Source organism: Thermobia domestica, chromosome 1, assembly GCF_964235325.1.
Source record: "Thermobia domestica chromosome 1, izTheDome1.hap1.1, whole genome shotgun sequence".
In the NCBI taxonomy this organism is placed as follows: domain Eukaryota; kingdom Metazoa; phylum Arthropoda; class Insecta; order Zygentoma; family Lepismatidae; genus Thermobia; species Thermobia domestica.
The window spans coordinates 222,800,502-222,820,372 of NC_137454.1; the positions used below are offsets into that span (position 1 = coordinate 222,800,502).

Sequence of the window (19,871 nt, forward strand, 5' to 3'; positions counted from 1 at the left end):
TAAAAATCGAGTTGTGGCCCCGCGTAACGTAGTCGTTAACGCTCTCACCTTCAGTGCGAGCGGTCCCGCGTTCGATTGCCGGTGGGGTACTCGGGTGTAAAACGCTTTTTCAGGCCAGCCAACCTGAATGAGGTTTTCCTTATTCACACCAGGCAAATGCCAGGAGTGGTACCTAACTTATAGGTCCCAGACCGCTTCCTTCCTTCCCCAATTATTTCTTCCTTTCCTTTCCTCGGATAGTATGCTCGCCGAGGGACGTCATCCCTCAAAACTTGACGGCATAAATGGCCTTAGATGCCGAAAGCCCAGAAATCTAAATCCTAAATCCTAAAAATCGAGTTCTAAGGACCTCTTCACTTCTATTTAAGCGACAAGCGCTGTAATTTATTCTTTTTATGTTGTTGACTTTTAAATAAGTAACTAATTCAATGTTTACAAAGCAAGGGTAATTTAAATAGTTTTGAAGGCGAAATCCTAAAATTAAACCATTTAAAATCAAACCTGTCCGTTTCTAAACATAAAATAAGAATAGGGGTCTATTTGCCCATTTAAATCAATGAGACATGAAACGAAGTTGTCCAAAATACTCAACAATATTAAAAGCCTTGGCACTTAAGGGTTTCAGAGGAAAAAGTAAAATTTGATTTACAAAACTATATACAATTTCTTTGAGATCTTATTCTTTGAGAAATTAAATATTTATGCTTCAGTTTCTTTACTTCAATATTGAGAATTACGTGTTCTATTTCGTACTTCAGCCTCCAAACTAAGAACAAGAAATATTTGAATTTCTCTGCCTTAATAGGTGTTTCGTTCTTGCAACTTTGAGTCTGAAATAGTATAAAAAATTCTTTCGACTTTGCAAAATAAGATGCGGGCAAACACTTGCCCAGAACTTCTCTAATTTAAAACGTAGAAGCCATTTTTCATTAACTTCAGAAATTCGGCGAGCAATGTGGTCCTTACTTGTGCACAAAATTTCCCCCATTAAGATTTATTAAGAAACAGCGTTGCCAACACATGAGCCGTTTGTCCACCGGATCGAAGACTTAAAAGCACCAGAATACCACTACAAGGTTTTTTTTTTTTTTTTTTTTTTTTTAGAAAGGTCATTAGAAACGCCATCAGATAGGAAAATGAAAAACAAAAACCGACAAATTTCTCACACGGAATAGGCACTGGGTTATTAGGTTTTCTATAATAATTAATCAAAAACTGCTGTAAATGTAATTGCAGGGGCGCACTTCCCTCCAGAAGCATCCAATGGATTCGAACTTCCCTCCTCCAAATTTCTTACCTCAACATATATATGTACACTTTCTCAATAAAACCATACACATTTAACAGGAAAATGATTGATGTAACATGAAAATTTGATCTTACACTTCATCTGTACTTTTTCTCTTATAAAAGCAATCTAGTTCTGTCATATCGTTTTCTGAATATATAGGTGGAAGTGTTTTAAAATTACTTATCTCCTTTTCGGGTGAAGAATAATAACCGTTTAATACTACATAGGCGTAGTAACTTACAGTAATGAACTCATCACCACCACTACCAAAGCTTGAAACTCTCCCAACAAAAATGTCAGAGTGTTCGCCTGTATAATTGTAAGTGGTTTAGACCTCTAGAAGTACATCTAACGCAAAAAGATACATCCAAATGACTCAGACTCGAGGTTTTAGCTAATCTTTTCTTTTACAATCAACGTCCTTTCACGAACCTAAATTTAATTAATAACGCTTACAGCAGTTAGCTTCGTGCATCCACAGAATGACATATTTTATAAAGTTTGGTTTGCAACTCATTTATACAAATACATTTGCTTTGCCTACCCGTGTATAAGTGTGTGTGTGTGTGTGTGTGTGTTTGTGTGTGTGTGTTTGTCGGGATGATAAAAATTTTAAACAACGACTTGATGGATCATAATCAATTTTGGCCAGAATGTAGAACATCAAAAGTTCGTTGATGATGATATTCAAACCACTACTGGTAAAAAAAAAAATAAATAAATAAAACTAACCAATTCTGGTTTTAATGCTGACCACTAAAGAGCAAAAACCATCACAGATATCGAGAAACGGTTTCTTGTAATCAACTTATTGTTCTAAGAAAATGTACTAACCAGAAGTTGCAGAAATCAATCATTGTTGGTTTTAATGCTGATCACTACAGAATTAAAACAGTAATAGATAGCGAAATGGGTCGTTTTGGAATTACAGTAGAGCGTCGATTATCCAAACGTCGGTCAACCGAACGACCGCTTAACCGAACTGTGTACTCGCTCGCACCTGTTACTCTCCCACCCTAACGTCCATTATCCCCCTCACTCCCAAACCAAGTTTCCCACAGTAGTCGCCGCACTGAGCCACCGCTGGCGGAACATTTGCTTCTAATGGGGCCTTCATAAGGCGCTGCTGACCGGCCAAGCCGCCAGTCGCTGTGTTTCAACAATCAGCACACTTCTGTCGGTTTGGCACTGGCTGTAGAAGTAGCGGCAGTATCAAAGCTGTTCACAGCAACAGCTGCGCCAGCTTAGAGTTGAGGCGTGCCGCTCCGCGCATGGCAAATAAATATGTACAGTTCGATTATCCGAACAAACCAGTTTTCCAAACACCCATGTCCCCCAATTACTTCGGATAATCGACGCTCTACTGTAATTTAGATTTTGTAAAATTAGGTCCAATATTCCCTATTAACGCTCTATTCTAAACCAACCATTTGAAATTTTTACTTGGCTACAGAGTGAATACAGCAACAGATAGTGAGAAGGGGTTTTCTGCAATAAGTAAAGCGTCTCAAGAATACCCGTAATAACTTGTAGTACGCTCCCACTCTACTTTCTCCACCAAAACCGTTAGTGGTAGAAAACTACTATCACTTCCGGTTTCAATATTAATTGAGAAAATATCAATATAAACCAAACTCTTTCAACTGGTGTACACGTGATACTGTTTCCTCAGCATAAACAGCGGTCGAACAAAGTTGAAACTTCATTTCTTTGTAACAGGGAGAAGATTTTTAATAGGGGTTGCTGGGCTTGTCCATATTAGTAACTGTGATAGATTCCCTATATCAATATATCTAAAAAGTTCTGGATAGTTCCAATTTCTTCGCTGTTGCTTCGTTAAAGAAAAAAGCAAGACTGTATATAACTTATCAGCAGACCAGTTCATTACAAAATATTCACTAAATTTCCACCAAAACTGATTCACGACCTCACTAAATTTTCCCACTAGCCAATCAGAGATCAAACTGAAAATTTCCTCACCAAAACAAGCATCCAAAAACACCATATTACTGGGGAAAGTACCTTAAATTGGCAACACTGTTAAGTAATTAGACATTCATTATACGGATTCCGAGTAACAAAACAAACCCAACGTCGCTAGAGGTTTCTTCTCCCTTTTTTTCTTGTTCCTTTCTATTCGAATATGGAGAGAGAAGGTATGTAAGAAATCGAGGCTTCTTGCAAATCTCGTAAACTGAATTAGGAAAAGCCACTCTTTCTTCGAAATTAGAATTGTTGTTGTGAAGAACAACACAAAATGTAATTATGTCTTTATTTTTACTTTTACGTTTTCACTTTTAAGTAATTAATGCATAGTATTCTATACTCATCTACAACGGCTACACTCACTTTTTGTATGTACGTAATTTTTACTAAGGAAGAAGGATGTCAAGTTGAATGCAGCTTCTGAAATCCACAAAAGAATTACGATGTATCTACGCCAAATAAATTTCAACTGAAAGCGATCTGTTCGCGCCAATATTTTTTTTATTTGTTAATGTATAACTTAATTTCTTTTCAGTACTGAGGCTATACGAGATATGGACCTACAGTTTAAAATGGAAGCAGAACCTTTGTAGTACTTACACATTTTAATGTACCACGTGCACCAAAGTTGCACGTGCTACTCACATTTCTGTGTGTGTGTTTTTTTTTAATTAGCTCCAACTGAGACCGTTGTCTCCATATGGTCCCATTAAGTGATCATATTCAATATTATACTTAATCTAGAGATGGCCAATTCCGAAACTTTTACTTTCCGGAATTCAGAAAGTAAAATCGGAAAAATTCCGATTTCGGAAAAATTTCGAAGTCCGGAAAGTGAAATTTTCGGAGGATTCAGGAAAATTTGGGACATCCCCAACTTAATCCTATACAACAGCAGCTCGAACAAGGAAACATGGAGTCAGTCAAAAATGTCCATCCATTTCAGTGGTACTCAAGCCGCCAGTGGATTTAGCCTTGCAATCTGAAGCCAAATGTCCGAATCTACTCGGCTATTGCCACTGGCAGTAAATCTGCTTGATTGATAGATTGACAATGGTTACTATGTCACTCACAAACGTCTTAGAAACTGATTTACGTAAATGAATCTTCTTGTCTATTAACAACATTCTCTTAATTCTTCTCCCAACATCTGTACACGGTCTACCATAAACTAGCATAAATCTCTATCAATTTTAAGTTATGAGCTACACAATTACTACTAAAAACACTGAATATTCTACTAATAACTTTCAGTTTACAATATAGTGAAATGGTTGGGTATTTCCGTTATTGTCCTGGGTGTACTTCATCACATCTTCTCTCGTTGATGAAAAATTTCATAGTACGTAATAGCTATTCGTGTTTTTCTAAATGATGAATGATATAATGCAGGGGTTTTCAAACTGTGCGGCGGGCCACCCTGGGGATGCGCCGAAGGCTGTCAGGGGAGGCACGATGACTAAAAAACTTCTTCAAAGGAACATATTTCTAATGCAACATGCATACTTAATTCTGCACCCTTCTTCCTTAGTGATACATAATGAACTGAGTCATTCTATCACCTCTGTTCCACATACGATCAGCGATTCTTTCATCTTTAGCTTAAACGTATATATTGCTTGTTAGATGGCCACTAACGATCTTCTACTTTATCTCTGTAGAATAGTATGTCTTCTTAAATGTCTCTGGAATTTCGCGCAACGCCATGTTAGCTGAATTTTAATTTCTCTTAATTTTTTTGTTATTATTTTTGGGATGATTCTTGAGTTTTAATCTTTCCTAAAGTACTACCGACATTCACAAATAGTCTTATTTGTTTTATTTTCATTGGTCGAAGCCGTCTTGCGTCTTGTCATTTCAAAGTATGTGCCGAGATTTAATAAATAGTGTGACTCAAAACAAGCTCATACATCCCATTGACTTTGCTCAACATTTAAATATGCCGGCTTTTATTATTTAAATTCCCCCTCTGCTCGTATTTTTCAATTTTAACATAAATATATGACTTACCACAATTTAGAATTACCAACACCGGCTAATAGCGTTAAAAGGTGTAGTCATTGTGTACAATGTGGATCACCTATGTTAATGAGATATTTCCATTAGTGAAAAACAAATGAAACATAGTTCATCATAGTGATAGTCTTTTATGGACACATGTATTTATGTTGCTGTCACATTTCATTTTTGACATGGAAGGAGCGTTCAGATTTTGGTGGTTGAAAGGAGCGTCAACTCCAAAAAGTTTGAAAACCCTAACTATAAGGGATTCATAAAGCAATTAATATAATAGAATTTTTTCTAATCTTTCAAAGCTCAAATTATTAAATAAAAGTGGCATGTCAAATCAAACAGAAGAAAATGATTTGACACCCATAACCTTATGTTGTTGTTATTTAACTTAGCACGTTTGTTCCTTTTATGGATTTAAGCAAGTACTTATATATATAAATTCCTGTATTCCAAACACTTTAGGTTTTACACTCTGTTTAACTTTTTGGAATGTCGTTGTTTTTTATCGATCGAACGGAGGAAACGCAAAATATGTTTTCCTATAGAAAATATATTATAATTTCCTTGTTTACAAATCAATGTTGATGAAAAGTTCCATAAGTATACATCAATATGTCAGGATTTTTTTAAAATAAAATAAACCAGTAAATGTCTATACGTGATCAGAAAAAAATCCTGAAGTGTTAAAATAAAATACAAAGCTCGTCAAGAGAGAAATGACAACCAAAGATTTTTATTTTTGTTTTAAAAGATACATTTTACCACTTGCTAAAATAAAGTAAATGTTTTTCTTTCACTCCATTATTGTATCTCACTTCAAAGATTAAAAAATATATATATTGACTCACTTATTTTCTTGAAATTGTGAAATTAAAATTACAATTGTAGTAATATTATATTAAATGGGTGCCAAGACTTCTGACTAGAGAAATAATGCGAACTGGGAAAGCAATTTTAGACCTCTTCAACTCTCTCTTAGGAGGACTAGTGAGGCCTTTATTGGTGTCAGAACGTGTGATGTCATTAGGAAGGTGTATCATTATGAGTTTTCTTCAAAGCACTATTTAATACAGTGGATTCAAACAACAACGCCGGTCAAGATAAAACAATGCTTTCCCTTTCCAAAGATAAAATCATGATCATTATCTTAAGAGACCAAGATACGCTAATCTTCATGGACATTCTTGAATAAAATGCTTCTATCAAGGAAAGATACTGTAAATCCTTACAAAGGCAAAAGAGGGCATTTAGAATAAAATGACTCTGCCGGAAAGATACTCATATCAAATTTCAAGAGGGCTGTACACACTCGCACAGCCCACACTAGACACTGCCACAAATTTCAAGATATGGGTGGCATTTGATGATGTCTTACCCAGCTTATACACCCGACCTAACTCCCCTAGAATTATCCTGTTTGATAGATTGAATAATTTTGTAAGTGGTACAACGTTTGGTAATGATGGCAATTTCTCCCAAGAGGTAGTTTCTAAAGCACATTGTAATATTTTACGAAGGTGCCTTTATGAGTTCTAAAAACAAAGCCTTGGACCAAATGTGTAGAGACGAATGATGGATATATATTGGATGATCTCGATCTGTAGTCCCTAATTGTGAGTTCATATATAACGAGTATCATTATTGCAAGTTAATAATTAATAAAAGTTATTAAGGATTACAGTATACATTACTATTTGGCGGAACCTTGTATATATATCAACAAAAGAGGGATACTGATATACTTCCATATATTATAGATAAATTCGAAGTGTTTACTCCCTCACGGTAGCCTACCCTTCAATATCGGTTGTGCTCTGACTACGAGCAATCTTGGTATTTGTTCGAGAACATACTTTCCACTGGAGGAAACTACTTTGTTGATGTACATGAGGTATCTTATTACACTTCTGTTGAGACACTTTCCAGAAACCAGAAAGTGAGCACTCCTTATGAAAAGCAAGCCTATGTTTCTGAAAGTCCAAAAACACTGTAGTCCACAGGCTCGCATCAGGGCAGTTTACTAGAATTTTGTTCCTAGCTTCTATCCCTCTGAAGAATGAAAGCGATAATTTGGCTGTGTGACTGGACGCCATGTCGGATGCTGATTAGTGTCCACTATCTATGTGGGGATTTCGCTCTTGTAAACATCTGTGAAAACATTTCCTGATAATATGCTGCATTAATTTTCACATTGTTGGCAACGACGTAGCTTTAATTTTTAACCGTAACAAAACTCAGCCACAACCATGAAATCGCGTGAATTCCTTTCAGTGCACAGACGAACGAAATTCCTTCCACATTTCTGTACGTAATTGCTCGAACTAGTCGATAGTCTGACATATATATCCATATTTCGACTAGAGTGACTACAAACTTCCACTGATCTTCCGCCAGGTAGTTCATACAACTTTTTGCAGTTTTTTCCACTACATGGCCGGCTTACAAGGTACATATATATGTATAAATGGGTATACCGGAAAATTATGTCCGTTTTGCAGCTCCTTTGAAAATAACGTTATTATCAGGTTGACAATTATTTTATTGTTTCACATAACTTTCCTGTCCACCTAGAACCTCTTCCCATCTCAATGGCAGCTTTTCAATCCTTCTTCTCTAGAATGTCTTGTGTCACAAGATTTTTCACATTATAATCATTTATGATTTTTTTTTTCATTTAAGACATTTTGTAGATACACAATAAATGGTAGTGTGTGAGAACAATATCAGGAAAATATATTGGGTGACTTAAAACCTCCTAATCAAGCTCTGCTGTTATTTACTGTGTCGTTAGAGAAACATGCTGTTTTGCATTACTATGCACCATAATGATACTTTTCTCTATGCTATAGCTGGTCGTCTTGTTTTGAATGTTGCGATCAATCCTGCCAAATGAAAGCTGTATTTGCCAGATCTGATTATTTCGTTTGCTTTCAGTAGCTCATAATGAATTGGTGCTCTCATATCCTACTATATCACAACAACCAGGGACGTACGGAAGGGGGGGACACGGGGGTCCGGACCCCCCCCCCCCGAAATTTCGACTTTTTAAAAATTTAGCCTAATTTTAGGGGCAATTTTAGCAATTTTAATATAAAATAGCTACATATTTAGTTTGAACCCCCCCCGAAATAAATTCCTGGGTACGCTACTGACAACAACGTCTTCTTTCGGAGTTATATCTTGTTTTGATGTAGAGGGAATGGCTTGTGTTGGCTACCATCTTCTACCTAGGTATATATATATATGAACAAACACTTCTCCCTCTCCAAACATACCACACAATGATTTGTTGGTATCCGTCGCATTTTATTTTTCATTCTGGAACTTATACAATATACAGTGTCAGAAATGAAATATATCGACAGGTACCTTTCCGTGTCTCAAGTCGTAGAGAATTGTAGGAAAAAATCCATTACTATTTTAAAACTAATTTAATGTTCATACAGTAAAAATATATTAAGTATGATATTAATCCAGAAGCTATTAATGTATGGAAGAAAATATAATTTAATGTTGCAAAAAGGGACAGAACTCTCTGGTATCGCGAGATTCTCTGGTATATGAGCAACTTTTGGTTCAAATCATAGATTGGACTAAACAAGTCCCGCTAGGCTCAGAGAGGACAGTAACAATATGTCAATAACTAAGCGGGTCTCTCTATATTTTCAGGAATTAAATACGTAATTCAGTAGAATAGTCGCATACACCAGGAATCAATTTCTTCTCCATGCAATTAATTTTCTATTTCCTCCATAAACCGTCCCTTCTGACAAATTCTACATTCACAACTTCAGCAGAGAAAGAAAAGATACGAAAATGAATGTGAAAATTAACTTTTTTAATGTTCTTCTGTCAGTTTTACAAAACATATAATACAGAACGATTTCTTTTTTTCTTTACAAACGTTGAAATACATGTTAGACAGTCATACCGTAAATCATCAACTTTAATAACAATTTAACAACATAAATAAGAAATAAATCTTCCTAACACTTGTATTTATATATGCGTAAATAGTGAATCTCTAGGCATCATTTTTTCTTTATAAGTACATACATTTCATTTACATTACACAAAAAACTTACTGTACATCGACATGTACAAGAAATTATGTATTACTGTACATTGAAACTTTATTGTAGAAAATGAGTCTGTTGTACTCACTCACTTTGGTGAATATATAAAACAAATTAAGTATTTGTGTAAAAGTCATGTACTTGTTGAATCTTGAACTCACGCACATTTCCCCAAATACCTTGTTTATCTTTTAAGCAAACTCCAATTAAGAGGTTTAGATTTTATAAGTGAATAAATGTATTCACTTGTCTCTTGTTATTCACATCAGAACTTACAAAAGTCTGTCGTTTTTAATTCGTTTTATGCAAGTGTCATGCAGTAGTACTATTTCAGAAAAACTGTTAAAGCATGCATGGTTCCACAGAACTAACTAGTAATTCGTGACTGTGTGTCTGCATAAGAAGGATATTTCATGACAAACAGGAAGTCTGAAATCAAAAGAGAAATGCAAAATAAATAAACAACTCTTGAACTTTATCAGACTTTTAGTTATATTGAAACATAATTGGATCGGTAACAGGAAAAAGAAAAATAGATTCCGCGATAACAATTTCTGTATAACTATGTAAATATCCAATCTCATTACGTTTTTGGAAGATCTTAACATATACTGCAAATGTCTCATACAAATATTTTTATATGTATATCGGTACTTCTGGTAAGCATCTTTGTATTTTTTTGTTTCCCAAAAAAGTAAGATGTGAAAGGTTTTTTTCTCCACTCCCCGATTCAGTTACTGTACAGGGAAAATACATTATAACTAGCTGACGATAACTAACAAATTATGTATGTGTAATAACATTAAGAACTATATAGAAAATAAATTTTCTGAGGGTCTGATAAAACAACTTTCCTGTTAATTATAAAAGCTTACTTCAACATATTATAATCACATTGAATAAAATATTAAATAATGATTTTCTCATTGAACATTTTAAATAAGAAATATTAACATTAAGCTACACTTTCCATTTCATTTCTTTTGTACGTAATAACGCATTTTTTTTCAGCATTTCCGTCCCTTGTTCTTAACGAATATTCAAGAATGAAATCCAATATTGTCGTAGATTATTTCTCTCAGAACTACTCGCGAAAGTTAGGATTCCTTGCACCACGGGCAATCTAAACAACCACAGCAAAATATATTTTTCAGAAGTCAAAATGTATTAAGACAGGTCATGCTTGGCACCATAAAAATCGGCCCCCTTCTTCGCAGCTGCAAGATCTACAGGACCATTTCTCCACCAGTGTCAATGCGAGTAATAAAAAATAAATTAAATTCTCTCTATCATATAAATTACATATTAAATGTGTATTCCATGCTACAACATATCATTGTTTTATTATATTAACCATCAGAATGTTTCTGGCACATGAATAAAATGTATTTGTATAAAATAAAAATATGTTAGCATATACACATATTTCTTCAGCCATTGGTGTTTTCCTAATCACGCATCGAAGATATAATAAAATATAAATTTGACTATAGTTAACAAAATTATGCATTTATGTGCATGACTTGGCTATTTAGAGTTTGCTTATGCCTGTGCTATTCTTTACATTTGTCAACCTGTTATTTCCTTGGAGTAAACGTAAGATGTTCCTAGTAAAATAAATAAATTATTTATCTTACAAAAACATTTGAAGTAGTAAAGCAGAAGGTATTTTATTTTTTAAGTTCGGTTTGAAAACTTTATGATGATCCTATGAGTTCGAATCAAATTGTCATTATATTTCTTTGTAAATCCAGTAGAGTATGTCAGTAAAGTTCTATTTGCTAAAAATAGAAAAGTTAAGAACGTTGTTGGGTGAATGATACCGTGCACAAAGAACGATGGGGAAAATGCACAATTAACAAACACTTGCTAGAAAGAAGTAAACACATTTGTTTAATCTATAGTTTCTTTTATAAGTTTCTTTCGAGTATGAAGACGAGAAATAACACCAGTCACTACAACTTTTCGTCACTGAGACTCATCATTATGTTATAATACGAGTGATCGGGAAATCGTTCTAATTCTATATATTCAGTCTCTGTCAGTAGCAACTGTTCGAGAAGTTGTACTAGTTCTTGGAATGACGGTCTTTCCTTTGGATCTTTATCCCAGCAGTAGTACATAATATTATATATCTCTCTTCGACAGTGTTCAGGCTTCTCCAGTCTGTATCCATCCCTGACTTTCTTCATGACTTCTGAAGCTGCAAGTCCCGGGTAAGGAGTTGAACCCAGAGTCACGACTTCCCACATGAGAACTCCAAAGCTCCACACGTCGGATTTCGTAGAAAATATATTGTCATACAGACTTTCAGGAGCCATCCAACGTATTGGAAGACGGCCTTCGGACTTTCGCTCATAGACATGACTTGCAATGACGTCACGTGCGAAACCAAAATCAGCCACTTTGCATGTTCTATTTTCTCCCACTAGGACGTTTCGAGCGGCAAGATCTCTATGGATAATCTGTAAGACAAAGAAGTATTACTTATTATCAGTTTATTATTATTTGCTTATTAAAAGTTAATATTTTCATTAGTCACATTTCTTTAATTAAAAGAGAAAATTTTGCCATTGTACTACTAGAAGATTAGTTTATTTAACTTGCTAAATTAAGTTTCACGGCATTTGTTATAACATCAGTAAAAACTATCGACAAAAAAGTATACTCTGGTGCATGACACATCTCTCATATTATTAATAACATACATCGTAATATCTGAAATACTTGTTTATATTAATAACATATAATACATAAGAATTACAACTATACGTAAAACAGGTTTGCTTCCACGATATAATAATTTAAGAGTATTTCTTCCTGAAGACATCCAGTGTCAATGCTAATATAGAGAATGCTCCAATAAAAATGTGTACATTTTGAATAATGATAAGCTCAAAGTTTATTAAAATCTTGTAAAATTTATAATCCAAATTGAAGATGAAAAATGCAGAATCTTGTTATTTATCGTAAGTATTTGAAACTGGTAATTCTGCACCAAAAGTTTCGAAAAATAGATCGAATGATATAATTTTGTATTTGGACAAATTTTCTCAAATTTAGTTTGTTTTATATTAAATATTTATATAATAATATTTTTAATAAATTAAATCTTTCATGTGTTTGCTTAATTCCAACGAAAACAATGATATAATGCTTGCTTGAACGTTGAGAAGAAGCAAGTGGGGTGGAGAAGAATCTTTTCCTCAATCTATCTATACGATGGGTAGTCAATATAGGCCCTCATCACAAAAAGTGCAAAAGATCTATTTTTCAGAAAATAAATTTTATATGTGTGTCATGCTAAATTTCTTCACCAATGTCAATGGAGAAGCACTAGTATATGTATATATTACTGAGAGAGTCGAAAACGTTGTGGTTATCAAAAATCAACCGTGATTACCAGTAATCACCGCCCTGGACTGATGAATGTTGGAAATCGAATTGCTATTACCAGATTTCAGGGATGAATACCGGTAATCACAAAATTTATGTTAGTGATTACCAGCAATAGCACTGAACAAGAAATCAGCGTAAATGCAATAGTGAACACCCCACTGGTGACACGAATCGAGTTAGAGCAGTAGTCTGCGGTGTTCTTGAATAGTGAAGGTGTTAAACAAATTGAAATTCATCGCAGGATGAAAGTGTACTAGATGATTCTTGTGTGTCCCTGTAGCAAAGTCTACGAGTTGTGTAGAAAGTTTAAAAGTATCGTATCTTCTGTGGAGGGCGTCCTCACAATCGGACAAGGAACACCAATTGGTTATGACGCAGTGTATGAAGCTGTGAAGGAAACTAGTCGTTTTACAATGAATGAAATAGCCACTATTTTGAATGTTAATGCTGGTTCAACATACATTATTGCTCATGATTTATTGCGGTTCAGTAAAGTGTCTGCGATTTTAGGCGAGGAAATGAAACCTTGGTCGATTATTATCAAGCTGTAAGAAAGAGAATGAGAAAGGAATGCGCCATAGCTCGTATCAAAAGCAAATGTTGGACCCAATCATCAACAGAAAAAAATTACGTTCACTTTTTTTTTCTGGACAGGGGAAGTTCTGTAATATAGTCACAAAGTCATGTGCTTTCCCAATACGAAGAAAACTAAGTAAGACAAACATGTGGACATTTATTACTGTATACGAATGAGGTACTGTCGAAGAAAAAAATTAATGTCTATGAGAGAATTCACGAAACATCTCATTAAGCAACTGATTTGGCAATATCAAGAAGTCCCTATGCTTGTTACTTTCAATTCACGTGTTCTGGCTTGCCTTCTTGTAGCGATCATTTGCCTCACACAGATAGCCACAGAGCAGACCTTTAAACGCTCTGTATAATGTAATCACAAAATTTTGGTGACTGTTTCGTTCAGTAGGGACCGCGACAGAAGAGCAAATGGAGGGAGTCTAAACTCTGTGTCTATACTGACGCACTCAACCCAAACAAAGTGGGATGTATTTGTTCCGCTTCTTTCTCACCCACAAAAGAGTGACTCTTATTATATCAAAGACAATAAGAATCCAAAGTACAATTTCGAATCATTATTTATTTATGACGCTCATATTCAAATTATAAAGAAAAAAGGAACACATTCTTAGTGTATTTTATAATTTGGGAATTTAATAACGCTTAATGTACGTTTGCATAACTTTTTTTCCCAAGTATTTACGTAACGAATGAATATTCTTGAAGTAAATGAACAGTGAATATTTTAAATTGCTTTAGTACTGAAACGTTACTTTGAAAGCAAGCATGCGAAGCCACAGACAAATGTGTAAGTGTTACATGTAATTCAAAATTATTATAAAACAAGAATAAGTAGAGAATAATCGATTATCAAGTCATGTAGGTTACGTTTAAGGTGGCCAATATTCACGGGGGTCAGTAAATTTCGTACCCGATAGACTTACGAAACTTATGCATATTTTGAAGTTTTCTCCTGCATATACGGTTTGCGAATGGGCCTTCGGCATGGGGTACCAGAGCTCGATTCTCGATAGAAATACGTGTAATTCAGAGTCTACTTTAAACAGTCGGTCTATGTATTGGTACTGAAAATGAATGGTCGAATAAATTACTCAATTGTTTTATAAATGACCAAAATAGAATGCATACTTGTTTCAATGCATCACTAAACTATTATTGTTTGTCTATTTTTGAAATAAATAAAGGAATATGTGATAAACGAAACTAGTTAACCTTTTTACTATTACTTAGAATTTGTATCCGTTTCAAATTACATTCCTAACTAGGATTATAGTCAATATGTAACCGAATGATTTTTACAGATCGATTGAGAAGAAAGCACGGTGAATTAGTGGTACAGTGCTAATTTCTGATGCGAGCGATCCTTGGTTTGATCCTCGCTGACGCGAGTTTATGTTGAACGATATTGTGTATGTAAGTTTTGTTTGGGTTTTTATGTTTCCTCTCACACTGTCATTCCACCAATAATATCATAATTCAATTTCATTAATTCATCCATCTCCTTTAGCCTAAAGGCCGGTAGCACGGGACATATAACTAAAAATTTAATTTAGTTTACAAAATCGATTGAGAAAATTCAGTTTGAAGAAATAGGTTGAATAGTGTAGACAACATAAATTGTTTTTCACTTCTTGAATAACCTGAATTCTTTGTGCCGAATAAAGTTAAATTTATCTGTTATGTAAGACATATCTACTGAATATATGATTATACAACGAGAATTTTTTCCTGCAGTATTTGCATTAAATATCCGAATTTTAAGAATCTCTTCAAAGGGAAACATCACTGGATGTCTTAAAACCACTGAATGATTTTGCGATAAGAGTGAGGTCCAAACCTAGTTTCACCGCCATTGCCAATGTGACTTTCCTGTTGTAAAATTTTGGAGCCGCCACTGCCTCTGGAATGGGGAGTAGGAATGACCAGAGCTTTATATGTTGATCTGCTTCAATATCACTTTCGCCCTGTAATCAGGAGTAAACGACGGAGATTTTTGACTTCATACTGTTTGACTACTTGAATATTTTACTGTTTCATGACAAAAGCTCAACCTCCTTTTGTCCGTTTAACAGTGTCCACAATTCAGGATATTAAATTTGATTGTCTTCCATAACGTTGTATGTTGTATATTTAAATCTCGGTCCCATTGACTTTCATGTCTTGACAGCACTCAAAGAGGGGATGGGAGGCAATCATTTCCAAAGCAATGAAGAGATGGAAACCGCAGTGCACAAATAGCTGCAGTCGAAACCAATTTCTCATAAAGTATCCAAACAATTCACAAAACGCTACAATATCTGCATTGTATGTCATGGGAATCACATCAAAATACGAAGTATATTATATTTTGCTGTATTTCTTAAATTGCCATGGAAAAATTATTTGAATTACTCTCGTAATATATTCTCGAGTTTATCTATTAATGGAAATACAAGTTGTTCGTTCTTTTCCAACAAACATAGGCATGATAAACCATTGCTAGTAATCACCAACAATATTGTGATTACCGATGTTAACCGGTGAAAGCTGGTAATAGAAATTCAATTTCCAACATTCACCATTCCAAAGGAGTGATTACTGGTAATGATGGCTGATTTTCAGTAATCACAGCATTTCCGCCATACTTTTACGACGATGACGTTGTATGTTGTATATTTCGATGGTAATCAGGGCAGCAGTGTTCAAGCATTAGCCACAAAATAGAAAAAGAAAGAAATAATGTAAGTAATATCTGTAGATTAATCAATATATTTTTGTTTGTGCGTTGCTATGGTAATGTTAGTCGTTGCCAAGAAAAAGCTTATAGATATAATTGTGTGAGTCGACATAGTTGTTAGACGTACAGTTTTGAATTGTGAAGTAAAATACGTTATTATCGTCAAATACAGATTTGTGTGCATTCTAGACTGGTGTATGTTTATTGAAGTTATCGCTAATACGATATGCGTAATAGCTAAAACATATGTGAGTATATAGGACGAACTGAGGCATTGTGTGGTTATAAATGCAACTCGCCTTGAATACAGTCTTCTGTGTGTACCAAATACGCATTGCAGTCTAATTTAAGCAATATGGTCCAGCTGTCTCATTCCTATGCTGAAGTCAATTGGAACATATCTTTTTCAAAACAGTATCCAATAGAGAAGTAAAATGCAAATGTTTTCGTTCTATACTACATTTGAATATCTCTGACAGATTCTACAATCTACTCTTTACTGGATACAACTGAAAATATAATTTACAGCCTTGCGTACTCATGAAATTTCAAGAAGCATATAGAACATCTATTCTGATAGCATTTATCGAAACTTACAAATAAGAGGTAATTCCTTAAAACATTTCAACAAACCAGGAAACATTCCAAACTATCAAATATTATTAAACATTCATCAAAACTTCCATCATTCAGTGCTATTTTATTATTCGGAAAATCAGTTTTTAAAGCATCATACACGCTGAAATATTCAGGCTATTTTTTTGATGTTTTCACTTCCTTCTCCAAAAAGATCAACATTTCTATTAAAGTACATTGGGGCAAATATCTTCCAAAATTGAATGTTCATCATTCAATATAAGAAATGGCAAGTTCCAAATACTTCAATTTTACTTTTATGGTTTTACATTTGTTTCAATTCGTTACCACAAAATTCTAACTAAACATTTAAGGATAATAAATTCTATAGCCAAGAAATATAAACTACTCTACGCAATTAATTATTTAAAGTTCCCACATAAGAATTTAAGAAAAGGATTGTTGTGTAACATCTATCAAGTTCTGGTTGCAAATATTGTATTACCTGACAAATAAATATCTGACCGGTAACGAAGTTGGACAATATAGACAGCTGCATAGGACAACAGTAGTGGCATTTTTTAAAGTGTTGTAAACTAAGTAACTTAATGACCTTAAAATTTAAGATGAAAATGTGATGTCCATAATTGCCAGATGTTTCATGTAAAATGTAATGTAAAATTAGCGAAAATATTTCTTTAAAATTACCAACTGACAACAAAATGGTTCTTCTCATTTGTAGTTACAATACTTTGTTCTATTACAAACTTGAGAATTATAAAGCTTTGTCGTGTGATTGCAATACAGTACTCATAAGTACGTATTACTCACGTAAAAAAACATTACTCATAAAATATAAAAATCTATTATGTAATGAGTGACAAAACCAATCATAAACGATCCTAATTCAACATACCTATAATCGGACTAACCAAAACTAAATTAAGCTAATTAAAGGTAGCCGAACCTAAAACGTTTGATAATTTATCAAGTAATACGAGGGCTGTTCAGAAAGTAACTCTGTTACGGCGGGATGCCGATAGGAACAAGCGCCACCTTTAGTGCAGAGACTTCCGCACGTTCAGTACACATTCGCGTGAAATTCGTGTTGCTTCTGCTCTGTTCACAATAAACAATTAACAGGAGTGTTCCGGTTGAAAATCCCACCAGTTGTCATACGATTTTTGTTGTGAAGACCACTAAACCGATTGATATTCACCGACAATTGTTTGAAGTTTGCGGCAAACATGTAATAAATGAAAATGGCGTGACACGTTGAACCGCATGTTTAAGATGGCCGCACAAACATTCACGATGAAGTTCGAAGTGGGGATCAAGCAATGTGACAAATGAACTGTTCGTCAAAATTAATGAAAGGAATCATGAAATTCGCCGTTTTACGATAATAAACTCTCGTTTGAATTTCCATAGATTTCACGTAGCTTATTGCATGAAGTTTTGAACCAAAAGTTAGGCTACCGTACGTCTTCTACAAGATAGGTTCCTAAACTTCTTACAGAAGGACAAAACACAGCAGATAGCAGCCGCCTTAAAAATCCTTTAGGGCTATAACAACGACAGCGATTCTTCTACTGATTGTATTGTTAATGGGGACTGGACGAGTTTAACACGTTTATGGTGAAACTAAAAGATGTCCATGGAGTGATCACACAAGCTCACACAAAAAATGAACCTACAATAAAACATACTTTTCTGTGTTTTGCATAGGGAAAGTGTAATACTAGTTGACTTTTTGGAACGTGGTGCAACAATTACCTCTTAACAACATTCTGAAATATTACAGAAGTTGCGAAGAGCAACTCAAAACAAGCGCAGAGGAAAACTGAGTACAAAAGCGCTGTTGTTTCATGACAACTGACTGAACTCGGCCAAGCGAATTTAGGAACTCTTACACTCCTTTCATTGGGAGGTTTTTGACCATAAGCATATAGCCCGGTTCTCGAACCAAGTGACTAGCACATGTTTCCCGGAATGAACACATGGCTAGTAACGCAGCACTTTGAGGATAACCCAGACGTCTACCGGTAGGCTGGCATTCGGGAATGGTTGAAATCACAGACGGCAGCCTTTTATGACAATTTTAAGCTTGTTCATCGCTATAATAAGTGCCTAAACTTGTACGGCGACAATCTCGAAAAGTAGTGTACGAGTTTTGCTTCAAAACGTATATAATTAATAAGTTATATATTCACTTGTCAACTTATTATTTCAAAATGTAAGTTACTTTATGGATAGCCCTCGTAGCTATATTCCGATGCATGTGTGGTCACGAATTTTCACTGAGTAATGAACGAAGAAATGGTATGAATGTAAGCAAATTACCAACTAATACATTACCGATGATACATTCACACGCATATCGTTAAAATCATTTCTACAGTTTCTCAAGCATATTTAATCATAATAAACAAATATATGAATTTTTTTAGCGAAACAACTTATAAACCGGTTAGGACATCGGAACAGAATCTTTAAATCGGAACATGTAGTCACCCTGTAGATAAAAAGCAAAATATCACTCACTCTCTTGTATCAAATATGTGGAGTTAAAGAGAGAATTTGTGGACCAGAGAGTAATTTGCTACATACTAGACAAAAACCAAGACCATACTTACCCCTTTGGAGGATAAATATTCCATTCCCCTTGCAATTTGATACACAAAAGATGTGAGGTCACGTGATGTGAGCGTGTTGCTGGGTCCATGAAGATTTCCATAATATCTTTCGGCGCGGGAGTTTCGGAGGTAGCTTTGTAGTTTCCCATGAGGAATGTATTCCATTATCACAAAGATAGGATCTATACAAACAAAGGAAAAACAATATTATATATAATGTATATGTATATATAATATGTATGGCGATATTTTAAAGAAAAATATTTGGATGTTTTAAATAAAAATAAAGGAAAAATGCTTATTACTCAGTAACAAGATTATAGTCTATTTTCAATTCTTTCTCCCTATTCTACAGGGTGACCCATAAATCACTTGGCATTTGGAATTAATAATTTATTAATAATCACTTCTTATAACGTATTACTTACGAATCTCGTATTGTCACAAACCACATCGTGGCGTATTATTCACTCGAGTCAATTGAGAACGAAATAACTGCTAGTGTCAAACCACTTATGCTCCATCCTGTAATGACGAAGACCTAGGTTCAATTACAGCTCATGTGCTTCGGATTCCGTGTTCAG

General features: G+C 34.6%; 1 protein-coding gene across 2 annotated transcripts in view; it reads right to left on the reverse strand.

Moving 5' to 3' along the window:
- Positions 1 to 9,107: 9,107 nt before the first annotated feature.
- The window catches only part of Cad96Ca (tyrosine kinase receptor Cad96Ca), a 232,348-nt gene continuing 221,584 nt past the window's right edge, over positions 9,108 to 19,871 (reverse strand). For both annotated transcript variants that reach the window (XM_081770366.1, XM_081770372.1), the window contains exons 8-9: positions 19,288 to 19,469; positions 9,108 to 11,831 (exon numbers count right to left, since the gene is read on the reverse strand). In XM_081770366.1, coding sequence (XP_081626492.1) covers positions 11,322 to 11,831; positions 19,288 to 19,469 — 692 coding nt within the window. In that variant the 3' untranslated portion in view covers positions 9,108 to 11,321. The remainder of the gene's footprint in view (positions 11,832 to 19,287; positions 19,470 to 19,871) is intronic.